The following is a 12,424-nucleotide window of genomic DNA, read 5'->3' as shown; positions in this document are numbered from 1 at the left end:
ATCCAAAAAAATCCGCTGGAATGCCGGCGACTCAATAACTGTGAAGGCTTGCTTATTAGTAATTACCCAACGAAGGATATTTCTTTCCAGCAGTTGTCGGTGCGTCATATTCTCTCTATCCTTCCCGCCCCAGAGACTAGGAAGGGTGGCTCTTGGTTTGTACTTCACTGGCTCGGGGGTTATGGCATCAAGGGAACCGATTGAATGCTTTCGTAGCAAATGGTTCGTCATATTGCTGGTAGACGAGTGCCGTTTAGAGTCACTTGTATACCAGTTACATACTATGCCAGTACGAGCATCCACAATGGAGCATTGGATTTGCGTGTCTGTGGTCTCCGCTTTTTATACTTTTTCTCATACCACTCATGTGGAATCTCCTTCTGGGTGAAATACGCCCAAAACCATGCTTTCTTCTTACCTGTATTTGAAAGGACTGACGGCAGGGCGATATCCTGCGAGGACCTTGAAACAATTGAAGAATCAGCACCAGGTTGCGGAATCGACTCTGAGACGGAATCTGAAGGTAAAACCTCGACGTCACTAATCTCAATGAAGGAGTCGAGTTCTCCTTGACTGAATATGGGGTTAGATGATGGCCCAGGGGTCGGGTTTGACAGCTGATCTTCTGGTAAACCTTCACTATCGTAGCCGTCGTTTAGGGCGAGATAGTTTTGGCGATTCCCTCTTGTTTCCATTTGGCTGATGAGAGTCAATAAGCGCTAGATGGTTCCGATACAAATCTGTACAAAGAATCTGCACAGAATTGAGGGCTAATAGAAAACTGCGCGTCCGAGGGGTGGAACTTATTCTAGACTCGGTTGTGGATGAACTAGCCTTTAATAGGAATTTGTTCAACTTATTTAAGTAATATCACGTGATTTAGGGCCGATATTCGATCGAATAAGAATATTCGAGCCTATATTATTCGACCTAAACCTTATTTGTCGAATACGAATATCGAATATTATTCGAATGCCTTTCAAGAGTCGAATATCGAATACGAATATTGGGAAAAACCGCCGATATTCGTATTCGCAACAGCCCTACGACAAAAACCTAAAGCTTTATATATCCATATATTTATCGAGGATCAAGGACCCAATCCCTTACAACAATGTCTGCCTTTGAGAGAATGAACACTCGCCGTAAGCGCCTCGACTACAGAGCCCTCAACGATGGCAGTGATGACGAAGCAGCGCCCGAAGACCGAGTCGCGAGTTCCACGATGTCAGCCCCTTTACTATCGAGTCAATCAACAATGAACGGTTTTATCAATATCCCTGACGACGAGGTATTACGTTCAGAATCAGCATCACAGTTGGCATAGCTTAGAGCACGTTCCACGACTTCTGAAACCTCAATCCATTCAAGCAACACCTTCCACCAAGATCACTCACGACCAGCACCGGTCACTGAGTGGCTATGGGCGTACTTTGAGACTATGACTGTTGATAAGGAGTGGACCGTAAAGAAGACAAATAAGAGGAGATTGACAGATAGGGAGATTCGTTGTGCATACATAGACGATAAGACAGGCACACAATGAGGTTGGATAACTATGGACTCATTACGACAAAACTCAACTAGCAATATGAAGAGTCATCTTGCCAAGCACTCTATTTATCCTCCAGACACTGAGGGTCGGAATAGAGAGAAACAGCAGATCAGCGTCGTTAGCCTATGGGAAAAGAAGGAGAAACTAACACACCAACAATTACCAGAAAAGAGCCTCATTCGCAGAAAATCAGGCATTTACGACTATCGAATCTGCTACATTTCAACAGATCTTCCATGTCGAGGGCGCAAAGCTTTTATTTTCTATAAACAAAGAAAATGTACAAAAGAACTCGTCAAGGAAAAAGAAAAAGGAAAGAAAGAGAAAAGGAGAAACACAAGAAGATAAAGGAAACCAACGGCCAGTGGCCCGGACGACTGCAGGCCGCGAAGGCGCAGCCGAGTCTCAGTCGGGCATAGCCCGTGACATTCCATGATATACCGGGAATTGCACTCCCACTCTCCTCTCGGCATACACTTGGAGGCGGCTTAAAGACGATTTCGATATGCAACGCCTCAAATTGAAGGAAGAGCTTGCCAGAACTTGCAGAACAATTGCTTTGTCTCTCGATGTTTGGACAAGCAGGAATCACCTCCCTATTGTTGGTATGATTGGCCACTTGATCACGGACGAATTCGAATATTGGGAGAGAGTACTCGACTTTAAAGAGATCCATGGGACTCATAGTGGAGAGAATTTAGCAGCTGCTGTAGAGACTAACTCTTGTAGAGCTAGGTTTTGAACGCAAGCTGATTACGATTACTGGAGACAATGCTAGTAACAATGAGACACTAGCCTCTGAGTTGTTTGATTGTCTTTCCAAAAGACTTGATGTACAGGAGGTCGGTTCTCTTATATCGTGGCCTGGATAGCTATATCCGTTGCTTGGCTCACATCTTGAATCTAATTGTCAAAGATATACTCCACGTATTGAAGTCTGGCAATGTCGAGGAAGCAAGCGCTGCTTGCGATAACCTACGAGATGGGAAGTCTATTGGAACTCAGACAGCCTTGGCAAGACTCCGAATATTAGCTCTTTGGATTGATCGAACACCTCAGCGAAGGCAGAAGTGGAATGAAGTCTGTAAGATCAACAATCTGTCGGACAAATATGTTGAATATGACGTGGATACGCGCTGGAATTCCACTTACCGAATGCTCGACGATGGGTTGCGTGCAAGGCAACAGATAAGCAACTTTTTAGACTTACAGAAAGAACTACCAGAATTCAGGACACAAGCTACGGCTCACGCAGATCCATAAAGTACTCTCGAAGTTCAACGAATTGACTTTGTTTATTTCGAAAAGAAAGCCACAGATCAGCCTTGCGATCGCCATATATTATGAGCTTCATGATTTTCTCCATGATGCGTCCGAATTTAAGGAGGAGTTTGCATGTTTTAACCGAGACATTGGACTTGCAGTAACGGAAGGAATAAAGAAGTGTAACAAGTACTATAGCCTCATGGATGAATCTGATGTGTACTATACTGCTCTCGTCCTTGATCCTCGAGTAAAAGGCAATCTGATCTTGCAGGAATTAATAGAGGATAACAATTCTGGTAAGCTGATTCTACAGACTATACGCCAGAACCTCCATCGACAATACCCATTGGCTGTTGTGGGGCCGGGGTTGCCGATCGAATTTGGACAAGATCCTGCCGCGGACAGGATCGAGGATAGTGATGTCGAGTCTAGGATGCTGCAAAGGCTACAGCCACGAGGCCAGACTTGTAGCACTGTCTCTGATATTGACATGTACTTCGATAGTCCTGCGGTCACTGTTAATGACACGAAAGACGCAAACTGGCTTTGCAATTGGTGGCGTACTCTTCAAGATGAGTACCCGCAGATGGCCGCTGCGGCTAGGGATTACTTTGCAATCCCAGCTTCTGAGGTGGCAGTGGAAACGCTATTTAGTGCGGGAAGGGACTTGCTTGGTGTACGGAGGCACTCCATGAAGGCAGCCACAATAAGAATGTTGATGCTCATGGGAGACATGTACGATAATTGAGTTACAAAATTTAATTTGTTATGACACATACTGGGCCTAATGATAGATCCTGAAAAGACGTTACGTAATTATCTGCCGATGGTTCCCCATATGACCCGGTTCCCCATACATTACGTTAGTTAGTTATCTAATTTCTTTAAAATTTTGTGAAGTTCACTAACATGATATTTGAATTTCCTAAATGGCCTCGCTGGTAGCGAACCCAACTTATAACGATGAGAATGTTGATGTTGATGGATAGCACGGAGAAACAATTGCAATGTTACCGAGCGGGAGATATGCTACAGTCTACCCACTGTATTCTTGATCAATTCCCTCCTGTATATATCCAATAGCGTTCCCTGCCGATCGCATGCAGTTACCATGAAGTTGTCCTTACCTATCCGACGAGTCTAAGAATCCGAAATGTGTTGACATTGTATACAGGTAAGGCAGAAGGACCGAATATGTGACCTGCCGGCGGGTAGCTGGCAGAAAAAGAAATAGGGGTGTAAACGATAAAAGTTTTCCTTATTCGTATTCGCAGAATTTCCGTTTATTCGCAACGAATAAGATTGGGAGCGTCGAATACGAATAACGAATATTAAATATCTTACAAGATGTCTGACAGCAATTCAACACAGGGAGATCTCTTCTAGGTTTGCGGAGGCACTCGTTGAGTGCCGAGATGATGAGAAGAAAGCTGTTGTTGTTGAGGGCAGTTTATAGTAGGGTCAGGGCGGGAGGCGCGATTTCATATTGTAGTTGTCGTGAAAAATTACGAATATTACGAATAATTATTCGCATTAGTAAGCCGACTTCGTTATTCGTGGACACTCCTAAGAAGAAATGTATAGAAGGAAGGGAATAGTGGTCGATGCCCAAGGACTCTGAAATGAAGATTAGCGTTCTATCTTTCGAGGGACTTAGGGAGTGTACTTGTTAATGTCACGTGAGGAAATATCTCGTCTGTCAGTTTTTGCTAAGATCAGCTAAGCTACCAATTCAATTGATCGATTTTATAGCCGGGGCCAGTTCGGATTGCATAATGCCAAAAGTTACCAAGACCCAGCTGACTGATTGAGAACGAGCCGGAGCAGTGCATGGGCTTGGTTATAGCGTGCTATAACTTTTTGGCTGGACAATGGCCATGCGACACTGGAGCCGCGCTGATTCCATCACCAGCAAAGGGGGTTAAGGAGATCGATGACTGGATTTTAACCAGCATGTCCATTTTCAATATCATAGTCCAGTACAACCATCGATTACATGCATATATGTATCTTCAATCTACTTACAAATATATGTGAATCACACTAAACTGAAAAATTGTATACTGTACATGTCGTGACAAAGCAAATAGACTTGGGAGACAGATTTTAGGATGATCAAATCACTCAAATACAATGGCGGCCTTAATGGCGGACTTATTCCTGAGCGACTCTAGGCACTCCTCCCACTGGTCGAGCTTGAAAGTCTTGTTGACGATTCCGCCGACCTTGACCTTCGGGTTTTCCCCGTCGAGGTAAGCGATAGCGGTGGGGAACATGTACGTCTCAGAGAAGGAGCCAAGGATGGTGATCTCGTCACCGACTGTAGCTGTTAGAAAAGGACATGTGCTAAATGTAAACAAGGACGCAATGTACGTACAGATCTTACTAGGGGGCCACGTGACACGGGCCGCGTTGCTGTAAACACCGTAGACGACGAGCTTGCCGCCGCGTCGGACGTAGTTGATTGAGTCCTCGAGGATTTTGGAGCTGCCGGTAGCCTCGACGACTATGTCGAAACCGTACGGGTTGTCTTTCTTTAGCTGCTCAAATTGGGCATGTGGGTGCTGGCGATCCAGCTCGATGTAGACGTCAGCGGCATCGAGCTCCTTTGCAAGCTGCATTTTTTTCCCTGCGTTTGCGGCGATCACGACGTGACAGCCGCCGTTGTTGCGGAGAAGCTGGGCCAGCACGAGGCCGGTAGGCCCGGCACCAAACATGAGCACGCTGGAGCCGATGTCAGGACGGATTTTCTCAAGGCCGTGCGCGGCACAGGACGCAGGCTCGAGCAGGGTAGCATCAACGGGCGAGAGATGGGTGATCTTGAAGACCTTGCCGGCAGGATACGCACAGTACTCGGCAAATGCGCCGTCAAGAGTAACGCCATGGGCGTTAAAATGCTCGCACAGAAGTGCCTTACCGTGACGGCAGTAAAAGCATTCACCGCAGAGTTCGGAGTTGTCGGCTACGACACGGTCGCCGAGGTTGAAGTCCTTGACGTCTTTGCCCATCGCAGCGACGGTGCCGACCACCTCATGGCCGGGAATAAGCGGGAACCGGGCAATGAATTCGCCTTCGTGGATGTGCAAATCAGTTCCGCACACCCCGCAGGAAGCAACCTTGATCAACACGTCGTTATCGCGCAGTGTGGGAAGTGGCACGTCGACAACAGCGTGCACAAGAGGCTTTTCGTAGCTAATTAATTCGAATCAGCATCTGATATTTGTATTCAGTAGCATTGAACTCACCGAAGAGCCTTCATGGTCGCGGGTAGAGATAAGGACATGGTTGGATGCTGATTTTGGGAAGAAGTGTGTGCGTGTTGATGTGGAAGAGGATTGCTAGAAGTGGAGGCGGGGTTCGGGTGTTAAATAATTCTGCTCTCCATAATATTCTGTATGCGGATCATTGGTGATCCGGGGTGAGCAATGACGCCGCCTTGCATGAGCCTGCAGCCGCTGGCAAATTAGCGTGCCGACTGCGGTAACGATGTGCAAGGCCTTCGTACCCACTACCCAAGCCAGACGCGTTCTGGCCAGTGAAAGTATCCGTACTCGGATTTGCCAAGGTACTGCACCTAAAGATACTAACTATTTCCGCATTCGGTAGGGACTAGTCTATTCCTAGCTAGCGTAATTCTCAGCAAAACCTTCCTCTAGTGGAATTTCCCGATTTCTTATGCTATTGACTCTCCCCACCTCCATTCCCCCAATTTCTACGTCAATCGACTTATATTATTGACAGTATTATATTACACAAATAAAGCCATAAGTCCATGAAGTCAGCCTGAACTCCTCCCAATGCATGCGTATTCGCACCTGCTCACTATCATTACCTAGAAATGTACCGCACGTAGTCCTCGTCGAGGCCTCGCGTAAAGTCAAGCACGACCGGTTTCGCGCCAAACGATGTCGACACTATTCGTTTGCTGTCCATTTTTGCAGAAAATATCCAGTTGCCGTGGTACTTGCGCAAATCGAGCACCTTCTTTCGGTAGTCCAAGTCCCACACTTTCAGCGTCTGGTCATAGCTGCCTGAGAGCACTGCATCTATAAGTACTTGGAGTCGTCTACCACATAAATTGCTTACACACCTTTCCTTCCAAACACATGCAGTGTCCGGACAAGCGACTCATGGCCTGCAAATTCAAACAGGCAGTGCTGGTTCCTGGTGTCCTAGTTTGCGTCAGCGTGGAAATTATCCTGGGATCGTCTCCGCATACCCACACCCGAATCGTGTTATCGTTGCCGCCGCTGATGATTGTTCGCGCATCGGGACTGAGCGATACGCACGCAAGACCCCGAGAGTGTCCATGCAGGCTCATCAGCAGTCGCCCTGAGTCTGCATTCCACACTTTCACAATTCCGTCCACTCCCGCTGTCGCAATGAAGCTCCGCTGGATGTGCACAGAGTTCACAGAGCCACTGCAGGCAACGACACTATGCCGAAGCGGAAAGCCAACCTCGCGACGGTCCCGAATAACAAGCGTGCCGTCTTTAGAGCACGTTGCGATGTACCGGTCGTTGAACGAAAGATCAAGGACTCCCTCTGAGAAAATTTCTTAGTAGACTCACAGCAGACAAACACAACCATGCTCACCTTTATGGTCATGCAACTGACGCACTGCCCGGTAAGCTGGTAGCTCCCATATTATAGCTGTGCCATCGCTCGATCCGGTGAGCATCATTTTGTTGTCGTACTGCAGACAAAGGATTGACCCTGTATGTGCGATCAGGTTGTTTTCCAATGCAGCCGACGCCGCGTTCAACGCCCGTAGTTGTTTGCCCGTCGTAGTATCCCACACCCGGACTGACCGATCACGAGATCCCGTTATTATTTTCTCACTGCCTCCTGTTAGCCCGAGATCAGGTATTCAAGCACCAATGCGCTTACTCGTCAAATTGAACGCAGTACACACTCTCCTCATGGCCATCCAAATTGTACGCGTGCACACATGCTCCGCGCTCCCACCGGCGATCCAAAAGATACCGGGTCTTGAACATCATGCGCCAGTCGATATTTGGCGGCGTCTCCGGCTTTACTGCCCACCGCCGCCGCAGTCGAAATTGATATCGCCAGACAGCCGTCACCTCAGCCGCTTCTTTCCATCCTTTGCACACTCTTCTACATGTCAGAATCGAACGAAAGTCCAGCGTACAGAATACCAGCGTTCGCAGTTCGGCTGGCAACCGTTTCATGAAATCTAAGTGGGCCCTTTAGTTTCTGCAACAGAAAAAGAAAAATATGAGTAATGTACCGATTCGAGGCGATCCGTCCTCTGCAACATCAGCATCATCATCTTCTTCATAGCTGGTAGCCTCGGAATCTTCGCTGCTATCGCCGCGAATGGCATCTGCGTATGTCCACAACACCATCTCGAGGTCACAATCTAGATAGTTTCGTCGAAGCCGCTGACAATGAATATCAAATGGATCAGTTACACTATTAAATTAAAACTGCGGTTAAAATTGTAGAAGATTTGTGCTGCGTTAATTATCCTTGTGAAGCGAAACAAAGAATTGGAGATTCTCAATTTAAATGCGGCAGAGTTGGGTGGTTCAGCCGCAACCTCTGGGCGTAACTACCCTGTATGTAAGGGTTCTTTAAACAAAGACTGAGAGACTTTTCAGAAATGTTGCGACAGAATATAATACTCTCTCGATTCACGTGCAATATATACAAAACTATGCCACCCAAACGCCTCGGGATATGCCTGGAGCCTGGAGCCAAGCCAGTAAATATCGTACAAACTATTAAATCATCACCTCTGTTCGAACTTCCGCTTCCTACGAGACGATCCGGAATTTTCTCTTTCCCAATCCATCAACGCCTCCCGCTTGGCATTCGACGTCTGTTGCAATGAATCTCGAATGACCATACTCTCTGTCACGTGCTCGTACTTTATCATCACCTTGCCTACTCGCTCCTCAATCGCCTTGATTCTCACGATATCGTGCTCCGTCACAAACGAAATGCTCTCGCCCGCCCGTCCCGCACGGGCCGTACGACCAACTCGATGGATGTAGTCATCTGGATCGGCCGGAATGTCAAAGTTAATGACCATCTGCACAACTGGAATGTCCAAGCCTCTGCTCGCCACGTCCGTCGCGACAAGCACACGCGCGGCCTCTGCGCGGAATCGCCCTAAAGAGTCCATTCGCTCTCGCTGGGATAACTGTGCATGCAACGACGTCACTCGCACGTCCATGATGCGAAGGACTCGCTTCAACACCTCAGCCGTCGTCGCACGGTTAACAAACACTATTGCTGATTTTCTCTCGTTGAGCGGGAGGGTTAGAAGCGACACGAGGTACGCTTCGCGAACATGCTTTGGAATAAACAAATACGTCTGACCGAGCGTGTCCGGAATGGAAATACTATATCTGTCAGCTAGAACTATAATCAGTAAAATCACGAAACTCACCTATTTGAGCCGACTTCGTGAATAAATATGTCGTTCTTAGACGACTCTTTTAGTTGCATGACAGACTGCGAAACGGTGGCCGAAAACAGTAGCGTCTGCCTGTTCTTGGCTTTCGTCATAACGCCCATACACACTTCTAAATCTTCTGCGAAACCAGGAGTCAACAACCGATCTGCCTCGTCCAAGACAAGGACCTGGACTCGTCGCAGGCCAGCAATGGCCTCCTCTCCACTACTACTAATATGATCTGCCAGTCGCCCGGGAGTAGCAACAACCACATGAGGCCTCTTTTGGAGCGCGAGCCCTTGTGTGACCATGTCCATGCCTCCAACTATAACAGCCTGCTTCAGATTCATCGACGCGCCGAGTGCAGCGAACTGTTCGGATATTTGCAGCGCCAGCTCGCGAGTCGGTGTTAACACGAGCGCGAACACGCCGAACGGGTCTTCGGCGAGCTTTTCCAATATAGGAGCCGCAAATGCGATAGTCTTGCCGGAACCAGTTCGCGCTCCACCAATGCAGTCGCGGCCCTTGAGGATCTGGGGAATGCAGGCAATCTGGATCTGCGAAGGTCGGCGGATAGCCATTGAATTCAAGGCCTCGACTAGTGACTTGGACAAGCCTAGAGCCTCAAAAGACCGGGGCCTGACCTGAGCTGCGGAATCAAACATGCCGTGTTCGCGTGGCAAATATGGACATACAAAATATTCAGAAACTGGGATCTAGCGAGGAAATAATAATTTCGACCTCGAAGCAGTTGGGAGTTTCTGTTACCCTGCCTTTGCTCTGGTACAAACCCCTGGAGGATGTTGACTGTAATGGAATGGTGACAATCTCGTTCACCACTTGCTGACCACGCATTCACAACTTTCAATCGACATCAATCGTCGCCATCGTGCTTTCAGCATCTGAACTACAGATATCGCCAACTGCATAGTCAAAATGGTAAGTCCAATGAGTAGTCCTACTTGATCTAGCTCACTCTTCAGTCATTACGCTTTGTTCCCCCGGCGCCGTACGCCTCGACAGTGCCTAAGCCTGAGATTTCGAGCACGCAAGTCCCGGAGCTCGCGAATCACATCGTCGCAAGTAAACCGCCTGTGCCAATGACGGACGGACTCAACATGCCATCTGAGCCCTCATCCCATCCTCTGCAATCGCGTCTCAAGGACTGGGAACAGACCCAGTTCGATTTCAAGATGGAGAGTCTGCGGAGACTGTTTGGAACACATGAGCCGGTGAAGCGAGTGATGGAGCTCGAGGCTGTCAATGCCAGTTTACCGCTGTATCCGGACGTCCTGCGACGGGCCGATGTTGTGAGTGGAAACGGCGCGCCAGGGGCACGAACAGATCCTGCCCGGGAGATCCTTTTGGGCCGAGACGGAATTGTTGATTGGGAAGATATTTATGGAGGTAGGATGTTTTGCGATGTGGACGATGTTCTGCGATGTGGACCGCGAGAGGCATATACTAACGAATGCATAGGTATGGACGAAAGTCCGCTTGATTTTCATACTGACTTTGAGCGACGGATTAAGATATAAGCGAAGCCACTGCACATTTGTAGCTCTATATTATACTAGATGTTATTTCTATTCATTTTTAATACACCACGGGCCAGACTGACGTGGTCAAAAAGAACTAGAGACAACTATATGATTAGAACCCAAAAAACAATGAGCAAATTTGTAAATACAGAAGCAAGCCATCGGTTGCGCCAAACAGACGCAGGCATATATATAAAGAGCTCTGTCTCAATCTGACGTCGTCATAGATAGCAGTCAGTCCATTCGCACAGAATCGTAAGCGAAATTTGAAGGCATAATTCCCACACCATTCAACTCCATTGCGAAGAACCTATTCCGTTACAGCGAAATAAGAATAACAATATACTACGTGTAATGATCATATACAAGAATGACGGTAGTAACCCATGGGCCCTTACAATGACATACAGAAATGACACCGACTCTACTGAGGGCAAAACAAGATGATGCAGTCATAAAGCAACCCAACCAAGCCTAAACCAAACCCAAACACGGAGAAATTGCTACAGCATCAAAGAAAGATGATCAAACACCGATCCATGCATGCACCTATGTCATAGAATGACACAGCCACAACCAGGAGATCGCTCGGCTGAGCTATCATGGTTCTCATTAGCACTGACGGAAGTATCGCGCTGACGATGATGATGGCTGTTGTTATGGTGATGATGGTGGTGATGATGCCTGCTAGATCGCTCGTTATTGGTACTGCTCGATCGATGTTTGCTTCCTCGAGGAGTGTTATTGGTGCCTGCGATTGACGCAGGCCGGATGGACATGTGGAGGACATTGTACATATTAGTTCTCGACAGCTGGCTTGCTGTGCTCCGTATTAGTAAATGTAACGGCACAAAAGCAATAATACGCACAGGCAAGTGAATCTTTGTCGTCTAAAAGGCGGCCAAAGTGGATGAGACGGATGTACTCGGTGCCACACGGGCGCTCGCCCCATTCTAGTCTTATTAACGCCTGACTCGGTAAATCAACTGAATTCATCCATACCATCCTTCCAGTCCTTCCAGAGGCACTCTTTCAGTGTCAGAACCGTCAGACTCTCTGGTTCCCGCAGTCCAAGCGAATGTCCCTTCATGTACTCGCGATCGATAGTGATGGAAGCACGCAAGCCGGATATGAGAAGGAGCGTGAGGGTCAGAGGTGAGACGGTGATAGATTTGTCGTCGTCTTCGTCGTCGTTGATGTCATCGCCAGCGAGTGTAGTCTTGATAGGGTCTGCAGGTGTGGCCGGGGTTACTGCGACTGCAGTTTTGTCGTCCGCAGGCAGACTGGAAGAGTCTGTCGCAGTGGAGAGCGTCGTCGAGAGCGACAGTGGGTCGGCGACCGGTACGGCTTCTGGGGCCGCAGGAGCAGCGGACATCGTAGTGTAGTCTCGCTCAATAGAGAAATCAGGGAGAAGAGAGGCCCACGACTGTGCACACTAACACTCAAGGGCACTTGCGCGCGTGGGATCTGTAGAGGCAAATGAGGAAATCAAATGGCCACGAAGGAGCCGGCAGAGGAATAACACGGTATGTAAACAGGAGAGCTGGCGGTAAAGTCAGCACGAGTCTGTTAATCCCTAAATGGTCGCGGGGACCGTGAACTAAACTAACCGCACATTGCTCACGCGGATGCTCG

At 48.1% G+C, this 12,424-nt stretch overlaps 6 protein-coding genes across 6 annotated transcripts; 1 reads left to right on the top strand and 5 right to left on the bottom strand.

Annotated features, from left to right (window-relative positions):
• On the bottom strand, positions 1-809 carry POJ06DRAFT_124813 (uncharacterized protein). The gene has a single exon (XM_056184286.1). It carries the CDS (start codon positions 693-695, stop codon positions 282-284), a length of 414 nt encoding a protein of 137 aa, XP_056043571.1. The 5' UTR covers positions 696-809; the 3' UTR covers positions 1-281.
• A 3,933-nt stretch (positions 810-4,742) lies between these two features.
• On the bottom strand, positions 4,743-6,146 carry POJ06DRAFT_255470 (chaperonin 10-like protein). The gene is made up of 3 exons (XM_056187899.1): positions 6,067-6,146; positions 5,199-6,013; positions 4,743-5,141 (listed from the first exon to the last, which is right to left on the bottom strand). The coding sequence occupies exons 1-3, from the start codon at positions 6,102-6,104 to the stop codon at positions 4,942-4,944; spliced, it is 1,053 nt and encodes a 350-aa protein (XP_056043570.1). The 5' UTR covers positions 6,105-6,146; the 3' UTR covers positions 4,743-4,941.
• A 267-nt stretch (positions 6,147-6,413) lies between these two features.
• Positions 6,414-8,357, bottom strand: POJ06DRAFT_255467 (WD40-repeat-containing domain protein). The gene is made up of 6 exons (XM_056187898.1): positions 8,076-8,357; positions 7,712-8,021; positions 7,418-7,662; positions 7,041-7,366; positions 6,912-6,993; positions 6,414-6,861 (listed from the first exon to the last, which is right to left on the bottom strand). The coding sequence occupies exons 1-6, from the start codon at positions 8,191-8,193 to the stop codon at positions 6,650-6,652; spliced, it is 1,293 nt and encodes a 430-aa protein (XP_056043569.1). The 5' UTR covers positions 8,194-8,357; the 3' UTR covers positions 6,414-6,649.
• A 222-nt stretch (positions 8,358-8,579) lies between these two features.
• Positions 8,580-9,829, bottom strand: POJ06DRAFT_282116 (P-loop containing nucleoside triphosphate hydrolase protein; the record flags this gene model as incomplete). The annotated part of the gene is made up of 2 exons (XM_056189998.1): positions 8,580-9,195; positions 9,243-9,829. 2 exons carry the CDS (start codon positions 9,827-9,829, stop codon positions 8,580-8,582), a joined length of 1,203 nt encoding a protein of 400 aa, XP_056043568.1.
• A 274-nt stretch (positions 9,830-10,103) lies between these two features.
• POJ06DRAFT_124737 (uncharacterized protein) lies at positions 10,104-11,186 on the top strand. The gene has a single exon (XM_056184285.1). The coding sequence runs from the start codon at positions 10,349-10,351 to the stop codon at positions 10,784-10,786; it is 438 nt and encodes a 145-aa protein (XP_056043567.1). The 5' UTR covers positions 10,104-10,348; the 3' UTR covers positions 10,787-11,186.
• Positions 11,065-12,390, bottom strand: POJ06DRAFT_124722 (uncharacterized protein). Its single transcript, XM_056184284.1, has 3 exons — positions 11,792-12,390; positions 11,659-11,742; positions 11,065-11,609 (listed from the first exon to the last, which is right to left on the bottom strand). Exons 1-3 carry the CDS (start codon positions 12,162-12,164, stop codon positions 11,344-11,346), a joined length of 723 nt encoding a protein of 240 aa, XP_056043566.1. The 5' UTR covers positions 12,165-12,390; the 3' UTR covers positions 11,065-11,343.
• Between the last annotated feature and the right edge of the window lie 34 nt (positions 12,391-12,424).

The sequence above is a fragment of the Lipomyces tetrasporus genome (assembly GCF_029532465.1).
Source record: "Lipomyces tetrasporus strain NRRL Y-64009 chromosome Unknown POJ06scaffold_6, whole genome shotgun sequence".
NCBI classification, from domain to species: Eukaryota; Fungi; Ascomycota; class Lipomycetes; order Lipomycetales; family Lipomycetaceae; genus Lipomyces; species Lipomyces tetrasporus.
The sequence above is the reverse complement of the archived record's forward strand: the minus strand, read 5'-3'. Positions and strand labels throughout refer to the sequence as shown.